We start from the raw sequence: 18039 nt of genomic DNA, 5'->3' as shown, positions 1-18039 counted from the left end.
GGATGAAGGATACAACCATTGGCAGATCTTAGCGTGGGTCAAGGCAGCAGTGGCGAAGCTTGGACTGACGCATCTGGGGGAGGGGGGCCGAGCTCAAAATGTGTGCAAATTTTCACAAACGAGGGGGGCGGACTCAAATTTTCGGCCGAAAAAGGCTAAACTTACACTACGTATAAAAATTTTCGGCCGAAAACGGGTAAATTTACACTACTGCGCACAAAAACAGGGGGCCGGGGCCACTCCAGGCCTCAATTAAACTTCGCCAGTGCAAGGCGGGTCGCGGCCCACCCAGGTTTTTTTCGTTCAGTAGTGTAATTTTTCTGAAAATATATATAAAAAATTATATGTATTAAGTCCGGCGGTCCAGTCCATCCAAATTATTGTTCAAAAATCCTCTTGCCCATCCATATTGTGTGTTAAGACTCTCATTTGGTTTGGTAATACAATGTCTGGATCGATAAACCCACTTGTTTAAATCTGTGCATTGCAAAATAAATGAACGCAAGGTAACTTAACACACTATTTTCACAAACAACAATAAATCTATGCATTGCGTTATACTACCATAAAAAAATCTCCTAATTGTTAAACAAATAATAAAAGAGAGAAGATAAATAAGCATCATAAAAATACACAAACCAAACCAAACCAAATTAAGACCGAATTTCGCCATCCAAACTAGCATTTTCCATGCAACTCGACTGGCCAGCCCCTGTCATCCCATCCATGGCCTGCCACCTTTGGAGTGCCTGAGGCAAACTCCGGTTAAGGTCAATTGCATAAAAATCATCATGATCTGATTCAGCCGGTTTCCAAAAGTCATTGAGATACGAGAGCACGCTAACTGCATGGTACATGTCGGGTCTTTGGTATGGTTCAAGAGTACAACAATGGCCAGCTAACTCAGCCACCATGGTCACACTGGCTAAAGTCGGTTCGTCTAGGAACGGTTCGAGACATGGGTCGATTGCTTTTCTAAAGGTTTCTTTGTTTATGTGCATTTTTTTGAACCATTGGACCAAATGGACACTGTCCTCGGGTTGGGTTTCTTCTATCGCTTTTCGGCCTGTGATTAGCTCCATTAGTATTACCCCGAAACTGTACACGTCGATCTTGGTGGTCACTCGACCCGTTACTGAATGAATGTTAATATATACATTAGTATAAAAGTAAAATATAAAATCTAAAATTTTAATAATTTGTTTCATATTCGTGTGGCAAATGACGACACAGCCTAACCTTATTTTGTACAAGCCACCAACCTGATTTGCACGTTTACATCTTTAATTTTACACACCAACCCATTTACCACGTTTAGATAAATGGGTTAAACAGGTCGTGTTTGGGCTGACATGTTTAACGCGTTTCACCCACTTTTTACAACCCACCAACCCCGATTAACATGATTACACCTTAATTAATACCCACCAGCACGTTTAACAAGTTTTGATAAATGGATTAAACGGGTCGTGTTCGGGTTGACCTGTTTGACCAGTTTAGTTAAACATATCGACGTGCCAACTTGTTTGCTTATACAAGTCTACCTACTAACTTGTTTACAATCTGTTTAACCCATTTTTTACAACCAACCAACTCAATCACCAATCCTTTTAACACTTTTAGAGCATTCACATCCCATCCTAATCTTATAAATTAACTACAAATTATATTTTTGTAAATTTGCTTCTCACTCTTTAAAAGCTCTTACAACTCATTTACCATATTTATCTCTATTCAATTAAATAACACTTATTTATTCTTCTTTTCATAATTCTTTTTCTCTTAAAAAATTCACCTACACTTTCTCTTAATTTTAGAATGAGGTTAGGAATGGAGGATGGGATGTGAATGCTTTTAGAGAAACCGGTTAAACAAATCGTTTTCAGGTTACACCATTTTAATTCTGTGCATGTTAGGTTGACGTTTTTAACATGAATAAAAATACTATTGCATTCAGGGTGAACAATCAACTCCCCAGCCCGCAACATATTAACCAACCCGACACGTTTAACACCCCTTAATTATTTAACAAAATTACATATTTACCATTTCTTTTAACCTAATTTCCACTTCTATAATCAAAGATAAAACACATCTAATACTACTTTCTAAATTCTATTTCTACAACCAACCAATAGTTATGTGTTCGAGTCCTAAAAAGAAAAAGAAATTTGCCTTTCAAAAAACATTACCTGCATATTCTGGTGCAAGATACCCGAACGTTCCCGCCAGTTGTGTAGCCGCGGAAGTTTTACCATCCGGCGCAAGCTTAACCAGCCCAAAATCCGCAACTTTAGCCCGCATATCATCACCCAATAAAATATTAGATGGTTTTAAATCCCTATGAATAAAACTTTGATGTGCTAACCCATGCAAATACTCAACACCTCTAGAAACATCTAGAGCAATCAACAATCTTGTTGTCCAATCAAGTGGCCTCAAATCCTCACTCTCCCAATTAAACAAACACCTACTTAAAGTCCCTTGTGGCATATATTCGAACACAAGTAACCGTTCGTTTACATCCAAACAATATCCTAAAAGTGCAACTAGATGTTTGTGTCGAACCCTTGTCAAAATATTAACCTCGGACTGAAACTTGTCTAACGCTTTCTTATTTGTGAAACTAGATTCCACTGTTTCCATTCTCTCCATTCTTTTTACCGCAATTTTCGTCCCATCGTGTAATTCGCCTTTGTAAACCGTCCCGAACCCACCCCGCCCGAGGATATTACTCGGGCTGAAGTTGTTCGTGACGGTTTTCAAAATCTGGATTGAAATGACAAAATTGTGTAACTCAATCTCGTGGTCAATGGGACCAGCACTCGATATATTTTTGTTTTTGTGGGACCGGTTCTCGGGATCCGACCTGGGGATCGTGATTTTAACCCCATCACCGTCGGATCCCAAGTGGCCCAGGTCCATCACAGGTGTACTTTCGTTGACCGGACTTCCGGGTTGCCTTTTTTTCAACCGATAAACGCAATACGCTATTAACCCGATTACCAAAACCGCACCTACACCCCCACTAAAACACCCAATAATCAACCCCGTTTTTTTACCACTACCACCGTCACCACCACCATTACCGTCTACACCACCACTGGTTGTTTGATCACTATCACTACCACTATCACCGCCATCATAACCACCGATTTTTTCACCACCACCTATGGGAGATGAAACGGGCGGTAAAACTGACTCGTTTTTCTCCATTTTCGGGTTCCCGAAACTTACCACAGTAACATTTTGTCTAAAACTTGGAACTTCACCATAAAGTTGATTATTTGACACATCAATCTCCACAAGACTATGCAAATCCTTAAGCTCATTAGGTATCACCCCAGTCAAATTATTATCCGCAAGAACCAACCTTTGCAACGACAAAATCGACGAAAAATCCGTCGAAATAGTCCCCGTTAAATTCATATTCCTAAAATTAACCGTCGTGATCTCCCCGTCAGTCGAACACGTTATCCCCAACCACGAGTTACACGGGTCATTCCCGAGCCAACTCGCAGCAAAAACCTGCGGGTACCCGACCGATTCCACCACCGCAATCAACAAATTCACACGTGAATCGCACTCGAAAGCCGGAACTTGTGAACAAAAGCTATCAATCCCAAACATATCAACAGCAACTGTATCACTAAACTTTGGCATTGGCCCTTGAAACATATTATTAGTCAAATTCACAACTTTTAAAGATTGCGAACCGGTTATAGAAGGCGGTACAAGGCCTGTTAACATGTTATCTCTTAAACTCAAACTTTGTAACTGATTCAAACCCCATATTTGTGGAACCGGACCCGAAAACATGTTCCCATGAAGCCAAACTTCGGTTAATTGTGTCATGTTTTGTAAAACCGCAATGCTACCATTTAATTTATATGTACTCTTTTGTGCATTTAGCCATAAGCTTTGAATTAACGAACCCGAAAACGTGGTGGGTAGACCGCCTTCGAGGTAATTAAACGCTAATCGTAAAGTTATTAATCCGGTAAACGTGTTACGACCGAAGAAATTAGGGATTTTGCCTGTGAGATTAGTGGAAGTTGCGGAGAATGTATGCAAATTCGACGCCATTTTTAAACTATACGGTGTATGCCACGAATTAAACGAGTTGTAATCGAGATAAACCTTTTGTAACGAGGACATACCGTCGAAGAAATCCGAAGGTATTGAAGTAAAATTGTTGTTGTTGATTAATAGATTTTGTAGCTGAGTTAACCCTGTGAGACTCGGGAGTGGACCGGTGAGTTGATTAAATTGAAGCTCTAGGATTTGGAGTTGAGTGAGGTTATTTAGGGTTTGTGGGAGAGAGCCTTTAAGGTTTAGGTTTCCGGCTTGGATTCCGGTGACGCGGTTGTCTTTGGAGCATGTTACGTGATCCCAATTGCATGGGTTCGGGTCGGTCCAGCCGAGGGCGTTTGAGGGTTCCAGATGGGATTTTAAGACATGCATTACGTTGGAATCGTTGTGATTCCACTGCGAGTGAACGTTGATGACTGAAAGAGTGAATATGTTGAGGATTAATGTGAGAAATCGATGTCGGGTTTGGATACGTGCATGGGGTTTCATTATTTGTGTGATGGATATGATGGTTGGATCTGGAGTGGGTTGATTGAATGAATGAGATGGAGGTGAGTGATTTAATTAGGGTTGGTTTGATGGAGATGATGTCATGATGGCATTGTTTCTGGTGTGAGATGAGTAAATTTGGGAAAAATGAAGGTGATAACAAAAGAGAGAAACATATTTGATGTATCTATTTTGATTTTTAGGTTTCTTGTTATATGTTTGATACAAATTGTTTAATAAACTCGATCTTCTAATAAATTCATAGATTGACATCTTACATTAGTAAATAGAAAAAATAAGTTTAAAGTTTTTATTATTTCTTTCAGTTTAGGTCAATAAAAGAAAAGGTGATGTTGAATAATGTTACACACCACAAAACTAATTTCTAAAAAAAATATGGGGTTTTTATAAGATAATTCAGTTCGCGTACATGTGGTTTGGGACGGGGCGGTTGCGCCCCTCTTGAGAAAATTTTAACTGGTTGAGTCTTTGTGATTTTCGAGTGGGATAAAATGTGTTCATCCGTCAAAATTCCATCCGTTTTTGGTCAAGTGAACCGGAAATTCTTGGCTCGCATAATATTTTGACGGTGTCGTGCAAAGAAAATGAGTTGTGGGAGGTGGGTGATAGTGGTCATTGACAACGGTTAATTCTTATTAATAATTAGAGGCATAGTGGCAATTTAATTTCCTTTCGGATGGTGTAGGGTCTCGTTTTGTATATTAGTCTTTAGTGTATGTTTGTTTCATTTACGATGTATCTTAGTAGCTTTTGCTTTCATTTGTTGTATGTTTAGGCTCGAGGCTATGTAAACAAAGCCCAATGGGCCGTAAATAATGAAAGCCTAGCATGGCATGCCTTCACCTATATAAGATGAAGCATGCACATGCTAGAGACAACCTTTCGCAAATACACAACCTTATCCATCCAACAACTCTCTCCCTACTCTTTCTTTCTTTCTTCTTTCGGCAATAACAAAACACCAACAAGATCTGTGATCTCGGTTGGCCACAAGTGATTTCAGCTAGCTTATAATTAGAGAGTGATTCAAGAATTAGTTGTTTGATCCGTTCGTAGGACCTACAATTGGTATCAGAGCTTTCGGCTCTGCTAGTTGTGGTTCTTAGGTTACAACCTTGAATTTTGGCCTTGTTTGAGTGTTTGAGACTTGTTTTAAATTGTTTGAAGTGGTTCCAGGCTTGTTGTTTCTACAAGCTTGAAATAAGTGTGTTGAAGAGTTGTTAAAAGCATTCGAGTTTTAGAAAGGGTATTCGTGGGTTCTTAAAAGTGTTTGGATTCAACAATTGTGTTTGGTTAAACTTGGAAGTTTGTATTTGAAGATTAATAAAGTGTTCATCGGGTTGTTTGTTAGACTAATCGAGTTTCCATATACGGTTAAAAAACTGTTAACCGAAATAGTAAGGGCACAAAAATATTGGTAGATCTATCGGGGTGACGCCCCCCACTTCCAATCGCGTTGGGTTAAAAGTGAAAATATTTTGAGTTTGGTATGTTTCGAGTTCAATTTTGATAGCCATACGCTTGTTGTATTCATTGATCGTCTACAACAGTACGATTTGTTTAAAAGATAAAATGTTATGTTTTCATGATGAATTGATTGTTGGGGTGTAATGGTTGAGAACCCTTATATCCTGGGATTAAATGTGTGTGTGTGTGTGTGTGTGTGTGTGTGTATAAAAGCTATTTTGTTATATAAAGAGAACTTATCAACATTCGTGTTGACAAACGTTTTTAATATGTTTTTCAGGTAAGTGATGGCTTCAAGACGAAATGGGAAAATAGTTGGTGCTGTGTTTGAATATGTGTAAATCTAGGCATGTAATAAAACCGTGTCTATGACACGTGTAAGCTCTATTTTGAAAATAAAGTTAACTTTTTTAAATAAAAGTCAAACTTTGTTATTATAATATTTTGCTTAATTATGATTGGCTATCGACATTTTTCATAACCCGAACGACTTAGTCAAAGCCTTCCTTTGCCTAGATTAAGGTTTTCGGGGTGTGACAATTTCCGCTAGCTTGTGGTTAAAACTGACTAAAGAACTAGTTGTTTGATTCGTTCGTAAGACCTATAAATGGAAAAATAGACGGAGGGACGCATTTCATCCCGCCTGAAAACCAAAGAGACTCAAGCGGTTTAAATTTTTAAGAAAGAACGTGCCCAACCCCGCAACAAACCACATGAAGGTGGCGTTTGAGAAAAAGCTAGCTACAAGCTTTTACATTTGAATTTACAAGTTTGGTACTTGAACTTATATCAACTTTTGTTAATATATATAATAGTTACACATTCAACCCTTATTCAAAACTAACTACCCCACGACGTTTTTAGGAACCATAACTTTTTCACTCGTTAATAATTTTTTAAACAAATTACATCATAAAAACGGGCATTTTATTCTCTTTAATTTGAGTATGATATTGTTATATTTCTTTAACTTTAAAAAATTAACACACTACATGATTATCGGTTAGGATCGGTCGAGTCATGTGTAAGACCAAATTAGGAGTCGAGTCAGGTGAACTTGAGTCATATGTAAGACCAAATTAGGGTTAGAACGAGTTGATACAAAAAGGGTTAAATTAGTTCGATTCGTGTCGGTACGCTTTTGAGTCGAAATGAGTCAAGTCAGAACATGTTTCAGCTAGTTTTATTAAAAGCTTCTGCTACTCTGTCAAACACCTAAATATTTAAAAAGCTACAGCTAACAGCTACCAGCCTTCAGTATCTAGCTTACAGCTAACAGCTACAAGCTAGTTTTGCCAAACATACTCGAACTCAAATTTCAGTTCTCCTACTCTCCATATGACCCTTTTTTTAAGAGAAAATTCTCAAAATAAGCGTTTATGACAACGTTTTTTAGGTTTTAGGTGTTACAAGAAATTCTCAAAATAGGTATTATAAGCTAGTCGTGACGAGTAGTTTGTATAACCAATTAAAACTTGACACGTGTCTTTAAACTAACCGTAACGAAATGATTTACTAACCATTTGCTCGTCAGAACTAAATAAGTTTTATGCCTTTTAATCAACGCCCACGAGTAATTCATAAGTTCTTTAGTCGCGACGAGTAGATTGTAAGGTTAAATTAGTCGCGGCGAGTTAACTACTAATAAACTACTCGTGTGGGAAATGTAAACAATGTAAACTAGTCGTCGCGACTAAATAACTTATGAATTACTCGTGGACGTTGATTACGAGGCATGAAACTTATTTAGTCGTGACGAGCAAATGATTAGTGAACATGCTCGTTACGGTTAGTTTAAGGGCACGTGACAAGTTTTAACTGTATCTACAAACTACTCGTGTGTAATCATAAACAACTCATCACGACTATTTCATAATATCTATTTTGAGAATTTTTGCAAATGACACTTAAAACCTGAAAAACGTTTTCATAAACGCTTATTTTAGGAATATTCCCTTTTTTTAATCATTTTAAAGCTACATGACATCATTTTGTTAAAAAAAGTACAAATCTATAATATATATAAACGAAAGCTTTAAAAGCTCTCTGGTTGCTCCCTACTTTTTTTCAAGCTATCAGATTGTTTTATTTGTGAATAAAGTTTTCTCATGCATTTGACTCGAATTCACGGGTACTAGTCTTACCAAACTCAAATAACCTTAAACAGGATATAACATTTAATTAAATTAAAATTTAATGTCACCAAATATTGGATTTGAAAATTTCTATAACTAATATCTTATTTTTTTTAAAAAAAAAATACATATATGATTGCATAGATTTTCATCACAAAAATGAGAGAGGATGATATTGAAGAGTCATCCGAAGTTCCCGCGAAAGCCACTTTTCATTGTTAATCAATTATCATGCCTCCAACGGCCACCGTCTTTCTTTCTTTCTTTTCACAACGATCGACATTTGCTAATAATAATAATAATATTAAATTATTAATACCATTTTGCCGATCGTTTAAATCTTCAAATATCGGTACGTTAATTTCATACCCATCCCTTGTTTTTTTTAATGTATATATTATTATTTAAAATTATTGGTTTTGATTTAAGCCCTATGTCTTGGGATCATTTTTGTCCAAATTGCATGCAAGGATTTAATTTTATGGGTATTTATGAAATCCCATTTTACCATAATTTGGGCAAATAATATGGGGTTGTGTATTGATTTTAGGAATTTAGAGGGTTTGAATAAGCTATAATTAAGAATTTATATCAATGTATATGTTTGGAATTTAGAGGGTTTGAATAAGCTAAGAATCAACATATCATATTTGAATTTGGAAACTCAAACAAAAGGCTAGGTAATTTGTGGTTTGGGTTATTCACAAGTCGAGCTAGGATTTGAACTCGAAAATAAAACAAGCCAGGTTAGCTCCACTTGAAACTATGCGAGCTAGAGCGGCTCAGCTCAAAAGTTATATGAGCTGATTTCAAGTTAGCTTAATAGTTAATACCACTTAACCAAAAACTGGTAGTTGGTTTAAATTTACATCTAGTGAAATGGCCCACTTAAATATCATTGACGCCTTTTGGACTCATTGGTTGTGATGGTTGACCTCCTGAAAAGTTTCCCCGGTAACCAAAAATAAAGCAAACAGTATCAGTTGGTATGAGGGGTCGGATGTTACAAAAGCAACTTGAGTAGCTATTGCCAGTGTGATCCGTTTTAATTAATGATTTTGATACACGCGACTGAACATTTGAAAATTGCAGGTTCCCATGGCTGCTGCTACCGAAGCAAGAACCGAAACAAATGTTCCTTCTCCTACTACACCCAAGTCACCAATCAATGTTGAAGTGAGAACTTAACTCGCTCTCTTGCTTTCATTATGAATAATTTGAATCAAAACATATTTTTAATTTGGATAAGTTACTGTTTTTATTTCCTATTTGTAAGTTATGATGATTTGGTGATATCAAATTAACAGATTAAAACGGTGGAAGTAAGTAACATCGTGATGACTGTCACCGAGAAGGATATATGGGAATTCTTCTCCTTTTCAGGAAATATCCATTATATTGAAATGAAAAGGTTTGAATAACATTTGTAGTCTCTTTGTGATATGTAACTGCTGGGGGCGGACCCACATAGTAAGCACGGTAACTTTTTTTTTTAATGTTATAATTGTGAGAGATACACGTTTTTTATGTATTATTTACGTATTCGATGGTTGAGTGGTACCAATTCATCGAACATTTTCGAAAAGTAATGTCAGTAAAAAATCTTGGGTCCGTCACTTTTTAACTGTCTACGTAGCCTTATGAGTTTAGATGGTTAATTTAACTCTGCAGTGATAGTGAAGCCACGAAACACGCGTTTGTCACCTTTAAGGAAGCACAGGGAGCAAATACAGCAGTTCTTTTGACAGTAAGTTAACTTTTTAACGAGTTTTATTAATGTTTTTCTGTTAATTCTTTTTCAGTTGCTGTTCGTATAACCTGAAAGAGTACCATAGTGATATTTTTTTCATGTCAAAGACATAAACCCTAACGCAAACACGCTTAAAACCATGAAGGCTGAGTATTTATCTAAACAACTCAAACAAGTTGGCGGGTTATAAACGAGTTGTAATAAAGTTGAAAATGTGTTAAATGGGGTTGGCAACTTAAATGGATCATAAACAAGTTGACAGGTTAACCTTATGAATATACATTTTTTTGTATTTTTTTCCTAATTTTAAACGGATTGACGGATCGACCTGTTTAACTAAAAGAGTTTAACATGTAATGTGAACACGCCCCGTTTAGTAAACGTTTTCCTCATTTTAAACCTTGTCATTTTCGTTTCATGTCGGGTATTGTCACCCCTATATACACCTAAGTAACGGTTCTTTTACAGATATTATTAAAAGACTGACATACTTTTTTGAAAACTAATTTACAGGGAGCCATAATTGGGAATCTACCGGTTTCAGTTAGCCATGTTGAGAATTATCAGATGCCCGCAGGGGCTCCTCCTCTATCACCGGTAACCCCCCCCCCCTAACCTTTTCACTAATACTATTTTTCAAGTTTATAATAATTCATTGACCCCTTTGAACTCTGAACCAGAGAGGTTCAAATTCAGAGAGGACACGCGAAGTTGCACAAAAGGCTGAGGAAGTAGTAAGCACAATGCTCGCGAAGGGTTTTGTTTTGGGAAAAGATGCAGTACAAAAGGCTAAGTCGTTTGATGAAAAACACCGGTTAACGGTTAATGCATCGGCTAAGGTTGCATCCATTGACCGCCGGATGGGTTTGACGCAGAAGCTTAGTATGGGGACCGCTGCCATGAATGAACGAATGAAAGAAGTTAATGAGAAGTATCAAGTGTCGGAAAAATCCAAATCTGTCATTGCTGTGGCGGAGCAGAAGGTCAACACTGCCGGTTCGGCTCTCATGAGTAATAAGTTTGTGTCGAGTGGAGCTGTGTGGGTCGCGGGTGCGTTTGCTGCGGTTGCAAAGGCGGCTGAAGGTGTGGGGTCCAAGACTAAAGAGAAGGTTACCAAAGCTGAGGTGGAAAAAGAGAGGTCCAAAACTACAGAGAATGATGGGTCAAAGACTGAAGAAAAGGCTCAAAAAGATGAGGCGGAAAAAGAGGTATCAACGACTGAAGAGAAGGTTCAAAAAGGTGAGGCGTCAATTACTACAGAGAAGGTTCACAATGTTGAGGAGGAACAAGGTTCAAAGACTAAAGAGAAGGTTCAAAAACCCGAGGAGGGTTTGAATAAAGACTCTTCTGTGGCACCTGCCAAACCATCTAATGATAATAACCACCTTCCACCAAATCAGTGAAGGTTCATTTTATTAGCTATTATAAACAACCGAGTCAAACTAAAACCGAGAATATAGAAAAAAAATAAGTATGTTTTAGAGCCTTGTTCTGCTTATTCGATAACCATTGTCGTTTTGCTAGTTACAAAATGTATTAACCTTTACAGACCGCCCATATTTCATTCTGTTCCGTGTCAGCATATGGATTGAGCCAAACACTCCATAGACTGTCAACATAGGAGTTCAAAATTAGGAAGTTGTATGCAGTGTAGGTAAGCTATATACTCGAACCGGTCCGGTAAACAAGGTGTACCTTTTTTTAGCTTTGCTGTTGTAATATTTCACATATTTGAAATTAATATGATGTTTTTAATTCAAATATGACTTTAGTTTAAAGTTTAATATCGGTTTAGTATTTTTTTTTGTCAAAACCAGTCAAGCCGGACCGTGAGTCTGAATCGTTTATAGTTAATTACCTTTATGCAGTCAGATAGATCCTTATCATTTGACCCGTTCCAAATCTGAAAACAGAAGATCTAGAAAGTTGGATTAATAAATAGATTGAGAACACTTTGGCTGCATATGAAGCGATTTAAGTTATATTTATAACTATATATATAAACATAAGTTTGAGTTTTATACCCGTGTGATATGCTGGACAGATGATTTTTTGTTTTCGGCTAGACATGCTAAGCACACTAAACTGGCTGCAACAGTTGAAGGCCAGTAGCACAGCTGTTCATGGCCCAGTAGTGCTTGAAGTGCAAGATACTTTGAAGTATTAGCAACATGTTGATCGGCTCGTGCAGCTTTTAGATAGAACCTTTTCATATATTTAACATGGAAATGAATAAGAACAAGTAGTTGATTATCTCTGTTAATTGATATTTTGCATTAGAAATGAAGAATTCTATGCTCTAATGATGAAAAAACAGGGAAAATCCATTTTGTGTGAAAATGTTGTCCAAATAGCCGTTGACTTTTTAAAAAGAAATTACCAATTTGACAATTACAAACAATGTGAACATATTATCTAAATATCCATTGGCTTACTATCAAATCGAACGTTACAAATAATTACATCTAGCCAAAACAAGTCACGTGTATCAAGTTTCACACCAATGGTTCATATTGTGACAAGTTCTGCGCTACTTACGAGAGTGCCAATGTCTAATTGGCCCAAAAGTAGTGTTATTGATTATATAATTAGTCAATTTGGTTTTACTCAAACTATAAAATTAGGAACTTTTGTCTACTCGAATTATATAATCGGTCAAAGTAGGTCAGTGTTATAACTTGATACCTTTTTTTCTAAAACGACCTATTCAACCCAAAAAAGTTTTGATAAGAACCTGTTTTGACTAGAACATGTTGATACTTTTTAAATGACATATTTTGATGCAGAGCTGTTTCAGCCTGTTAGCCAATCGTTTTGGCAGGCTTAATATTTAGTCAAAATGGTTATGCACCTGAACTTAATTTAAAAATGGCATGTGCAGATACAGTTGTGAAAGATTGAGAATATAGTTTACCATAAAAAGTTGTAGATGGTTGGTAAATAGCACTGGAAATTGAGGACTTCCTGGACCAGCCATTCCATGGCGACCACTTCAGATCTTCTGTATTCATTGCCTCCTACATTAAAAAACTTCTGCCTAATGCTGCATATGATTAATACACAACAATTTTCCAATCAGGAAATATTAATATGGCAAATTAATGCTATCACGCATGTTAACTGTGAACCAAAAGCTTGCAAAATAAGAAATATGGATCAGACCTGTTGTAGGGCTGGTTTTCTTCAATCCTTGTTGCAAGTGTGAGACAAGCAATGCCAGCAATTTCAAGCTCCCTTTTGTTTCTGAAGTACCCTTTGCTCAGAAACCGGTCCAATAAGCTGACACCTAAGAACAAGGTTTCCTTCTGTAACTCCTTGCTAGCTGATTGCTGCTTTTACAAAGTATGAGTTACATGAGAAGACAGATTTTTATGATAAATAATTTGCATTATAAAGCAATTCTAACAGACCTTCATTATCCAATGCACCATTTTCGACCTTTGCTGGACAATCAGATCGCCATATTCCTTCATCACTCTGTATTCCTCAGCATAGTTGTGCAGATACACTTGCCTCCTCTCCCTTTTCTTCAGCATCTGGTAGCTTTCTTCGTGTTCTTCTTCTTCAGGTCTCAACAATTTCTGAACACAGTGAAGTAAACAACATTCTATCTAATTACAACAACAACCATTCTGTTGTAGTAAGCAGCATTCTATCTAATTATCTACCATTATTGTAGTAGGAAATCCACTAAACAACTGCACAGCACATCAAACATCTCAAAGGAACACTATATGTCTATACTTGATATGTTAACAAGTATAAGAAATGCTAATTAGTATTTTACAAATTAAACACCTCAACAGAGCACCATATGTCTACTTAACATGTTTACATATATAAAAAAAAGTTAATTAACAGCATTACATATATAAATAGGTTTATCATAAAAGAGTACTACTTCTAAACGGTATATGATACATAGCAATGAACTACTATATCCAACTTAATGCAATAATTATGGGAGAAACTAGCAATATGGATATACAAAAAATAGGCAGTGTAATTGAATCCAAGGCATAATCACTTACAATAATTATGTCTGTATGATCGTATCGACCTCAAATTATAAATTCAGGTTTCAAACATTGGCATAACTCATTCCAATTTGATAAAAAGCACTCTCTAACTATCTACCAATTTATTATTATAGTAAGCGATCCAGTAAGCGACATCAAACATCTCAAAGGAGCACTACATGTCTATACTTAATATGTTATCATATGCGACAAAAGTTAATTAATAGTTCTACAAATAAATTAGTTTATCACTAACGAGTACAGTTCCTGAACAGAACATGAATCTGCATATAGTAACAAACTACTCTTTCCAAACTTATTGCAATAATTAAAGGAGAAACTAGCAATGGTGAAGTAAACAAAATTATATCTAATTATCTACCATTATTATTGTACGCAGTCCAGTAAACGACTACAAAGCACATCAAACAACTCAAAGGAACACTGTATGTCTACTACTAATATGTAAACATATATGAGAAAAGTTAATCAACAGTATTACAAATGAAATTAAGTTTCACACATAATTAAAGTACTACTTCTGAACAGATATGAATCTGCATATAGCAAGTTAGCAGCAGCAAACTACTCTTTCCAGTTTCCATAATGCAATAATAAAGTTCATCATTATATTATATCTACCATTATTATAGTAAGTAATACGGTTCTATCATTATTAACTTATTATAGTAAGCAATCCAGTAAACAACTAGCAAAGCAGATCAAAACTCAAACATCTTAAAGCAGCACTATATTAAACAAGTAAGAGCAGCAAACATATACAAAAATTAGGCAATGTAATTAAATCCGAGGCGTAATCACTTACAACAACTCTGTTAGAAGGCTGATTATCATCATATTGTGCAGAAACTTTTACATCAAACTCCGATTTACAAAACAGTTGAAGGTAGTTCACGAACAACTGAAACGTCGGCGACGGATTCACATCACCAAACGACCGTTCAGAAAACTGACTTCCAGAATCATACCACGACGACGTATCAAACTCCGATGAAACTTCAACCTCAACATCAACCTCAGAACTCTCCATATTAACATCTGTACACTCAACCGACGAGTACTCGCACTCACACTCTTCATATCTACCGGATAAATGTTCCGAACACGTTAGGTCAAATTCATCCGCAATCAGCTTCGATTCACCACAATTCTCCGCTTCATCATCATTTACTAGCTCATTCGTTACTGAATTAATAATTTCACCTGATTTTATACCAGAAGCAAATGATTCTGCGTAGTTTTTAGGTTTAGAACACTCGTTAATCGCTGCGAATTTACGTCGAGAAGTAACCGAAACGACGTCAGATCGCGTCGTAGCTTCCGAATTCTCGATTTCACTTACATTTACCTCAAATCCTTTACGAATAATATTCTTCGAGCTCGAATCCTTCGCTTTAGCTTCGAGTTCAACCGCTTCGTTAATTGATGCGAATCGACGTCGAGACGTAACCGAAACGACGTCGGATCGATTCGTACCTTCCGAACACTCGAATTCACTTATATTATTAATAATATTCTTCAACGACGTCGGTCCGGCTGCTGCTGACTTAATAGCTTCCATTCGCTTGGTGTACGATCTCGTAATCCTTCGGAACTCGCTAACGACGTCGTTTCCATCGGTAATGAAACTGGAATTAAAACTTCTTTTGTTAGATGATTTGTTGTTTGTTGAGAGTCTACTGGAGGAAACGAGTGAAGGTTCTAGAGTTAGGTTTGAAGAGGAGTTAGTATTATTATTATTATTATTATTATTATTATTATTATTATTATTATTATTATTAATGAGTTTGAGAATTGGAGAGCAGTTTGAGCGTTTACGGCGAGGTAGCTTTGATCTGAACTTCTTCTTCATTATGAACAGTGAATAGTATTACTGAGCGTCTGATTGAATTGAAGTGATGAAGATGATGAGTTTGTGTATGAGTAGGAAGTGAAACTGTGAAAGCGGTTAAGGACGTTAGGGGTAGTGGTGGGACCTACTCGGCGTAACCGTTTTCAGTTTTCACCTTCATACGGCAAATGTGTAGGGTGACACTTCATAACATGTTTGTAACAATTTTTAAAATTATCATTTTAGTTTATACTAGAATTTTATGTGAGTAATCATTTAATTATATTTTTGTTTAATACTATATCAATTTAAACGTACAGATATACATCTCTTTGTATGAAAATTCTTTGGGAAATTTACTATATATCTTGTTCAATTGGGATTGTGTGTGACTGACTTGTAAACAATCTTAAGCTAGTTAAAGTTTTATATATATCCTTACTTTATTTTTACATGAAAAAACGTAGACTCTCTAACACAACTATAGTACCATCTTTGTCATGCATCATGGTCTTCCGGTTTGTCGCTGATACCATAACACAAGCTCAAGTCGTCGTCTTCCTTCTCGAAATCATCCTCTTTTATTTCTCTTCTCGTAGTGATAAATGTTTTGTGTATGGTTGAAGTTGGTTTGTATATAATATAAAGGTTTATTTTTTAGTTTCTTTTTTGGACTTTGGGAATGAAAATCTCACATTTGAATGTGCATATAAAACAGACTAAAAAAAATTAAAAACTATTGTTAATTAGTAATTACCAAACAGCAATAAATGATTAACATGATGTTATATAGCCAAATATATAACCATATCACGTATTACATAAATCAAATAATTTCATATAGTATGTTAGCTTACTTGAAAACTTCTCACATGCTACTTTAATAGAAAATAACTCAAAGTAAAATCTCTACTATATATAAAGAGTAAGTGAATGACCTCGTAAATTTTAAGAGGTTCAATCAATTATACAATATGTATAATTATAAATGCATATATTTTTCAAAATTTGAGGGTAATTATGTCTTTACTCAACATCCGCTAACCGTAGATTTTCATTTAATTTAATAATTACAACAATTACCCTTCTATAGTTACAATAGTTACCCTTGAACATTTGTAATATCTAAGAATAGTTACACATCTAACCCTCATCTTTATCCAAAAACTTGACAAATTTATTTATGTTTTTGTTCCCGTCTATATCTTTAACTATATTATGTTTTAAAAGAAACTGAACATACCATTACGATGTGCTAATTTTTGTCGACGTTTAAATATAAAAAATCTCCCAAACCAATATGTAGATTATAATGTACAAGTTAATCAAGCATTAATGTACAAGTTAGATATGCAACTATAAACCTATAAATAAATTTACATTTTCTAACTATAGTTACAATAACTACCCTTAAACTTTATATGACTTTTATAATATATAGAAATTGTTGCATATTTTACCCATCATCTTTAGCCAATAATTTGACAAATTTATATATTTATTTTTTCCCTCAATATTTTTAAATATATTATGTTTATAAAAGAACCAAACCTATATTACGACGTGCATATTTTTTTCGATGTTTAGATATAAAAAAATTTCAACACCAGTGTGTAAATTATAATTTACAAGTTAATGAAGCATTAAAATACAAACTTAGATATGCATTATGAACCTATAAAATGTTTAATCTCATAAAGATGCCTCCTGTTTGACTTTATCAAATTAGAATTTACAAAACCTGTCTTCCCAATTATACAACTCAAATTACAAAATAAAAAGAAATAAATAAACTCCAATTAATATTATTTTGGATATGAGTTGTAATTCTTTTGGTGAAATATACATTTATGGGTGTCCAAAAACCCCGCGGCTCGCCCAATGCTTGAAAAAAAAATCGCTTGAACATGTGGCCGAATTTTGGCTAGGCTAAAACTTGGCATTAAAAAAAGACACTATCAATAAAACTTTTGTAAAACATTAAACGATTAAGAAATCCATCGAATTTATAGACTATTATTATTAACGTATAATAATAAGGCTTGTTGGGGCCTACGTTGTCTTTTTCGTTTTTATTATGAGTGAAAGTAATAACTAAATAAATACTATATGTTGTTTTGTTAAAGTTTACAAAATCATTCTTATGTTAATAATATATGGAATATCGTAATTCAATGTAGTGACAAGAACAAATTTTCAAACTTTCAATGACAC

At 35.5% G+C, this 18039-nt stretch overlaps 3 protein-coding genes across 3 annotated transcripts; 1 reads left to right on the top strand and 2 right to left on the bottom strand.

Annotated features, from left to right (window-relative positions):
* Positions 1–640: 640 nt before the first annotated feature.
* LOC143597340 (receptor protein kinase TMK1-like) lies at positions 641–4829 on the bottom strand. The gene is made up of 2 exons (XM_077075863.1): positions 2193–4829; positions 641–1135 (listed from the first exon to the last, which is right to left on the bottom strand). Exons 1-2 carry the CDS (start codon positions 4579–4581, stop codon positions 654–656), a joined length of 2871 nt encoding a protein of 956 aa, XP_076931978.1. The 5' UTR covers positions 4582–4829; the 3' UTR covers positions 641–653.
* Positions 4830–9209: 4380 nt separating this feature from the next.
* Positions 9210–11700, top strand: LOC143597343 (binding partner of ACD11 1-like). Its single transcript, XM_077075865.1, has 5 exons — positions 9210–9380; positions 9512–9615; positions 9876–9951; positions 10468–10551; positions 10635–11700. Exons 1-5 carry the CDS (start codon positions 9303–9305, stop codon positions 11355–11357), a joined length of 1065 nt encoding a protein of 354 aa, XP_076931980.1. The 5' UTR covers positions 9210–9302; the 3' UTR covers positions 11358–11700.
* Positions 11701–11771: 71 nt separating this feature from the next.
* Positions 11772–15555, bottom strand: LOC143597344 (cyclin-SDS-like). Its single transcript, XM_077075866.1, has 5 exons — positions 14800–15555; positions 13365–13565; positions 13117–13283; positions 12869–12997; positions 11772–12159 (listed from the first exon to the last, which is right to left on the bottom strand). Exons 1-5 carry the CDS (start codon positions 15553–15555, stop codon positions 11973–11975), a joined length of 1440 nt encoding a protein of 479 aa, XP_076931981.1. The 3' UTR covers positions 11772–11972.
* Positions 15556–18039: the final 2484 nt, after the last annotated feature.

This window comes from Bidens hawaiensis, unplaced genomic scaffold (genome assembly GCF_021521415.1).
Source record: "Bidens hawaiensis isolate Kalapana, Puna unplaced genomic scaffold, B.hawaiensis_p1.1 tig00048137_1, whole genome shotgun sequence".
Taxonomy (NCBI): domain Eukaryota; kingdom Viridiplantae; phylum Streptophyta; class Magnoliopsida; order Asterales; family Asteraceae; genus Bidens; species Bidens hawaiensis.
The sequence above is the reverse complement of the archived record's forward strand: the minus strand, read 5'-3'. Positions and strand labels throughout refer to the sequence as shown.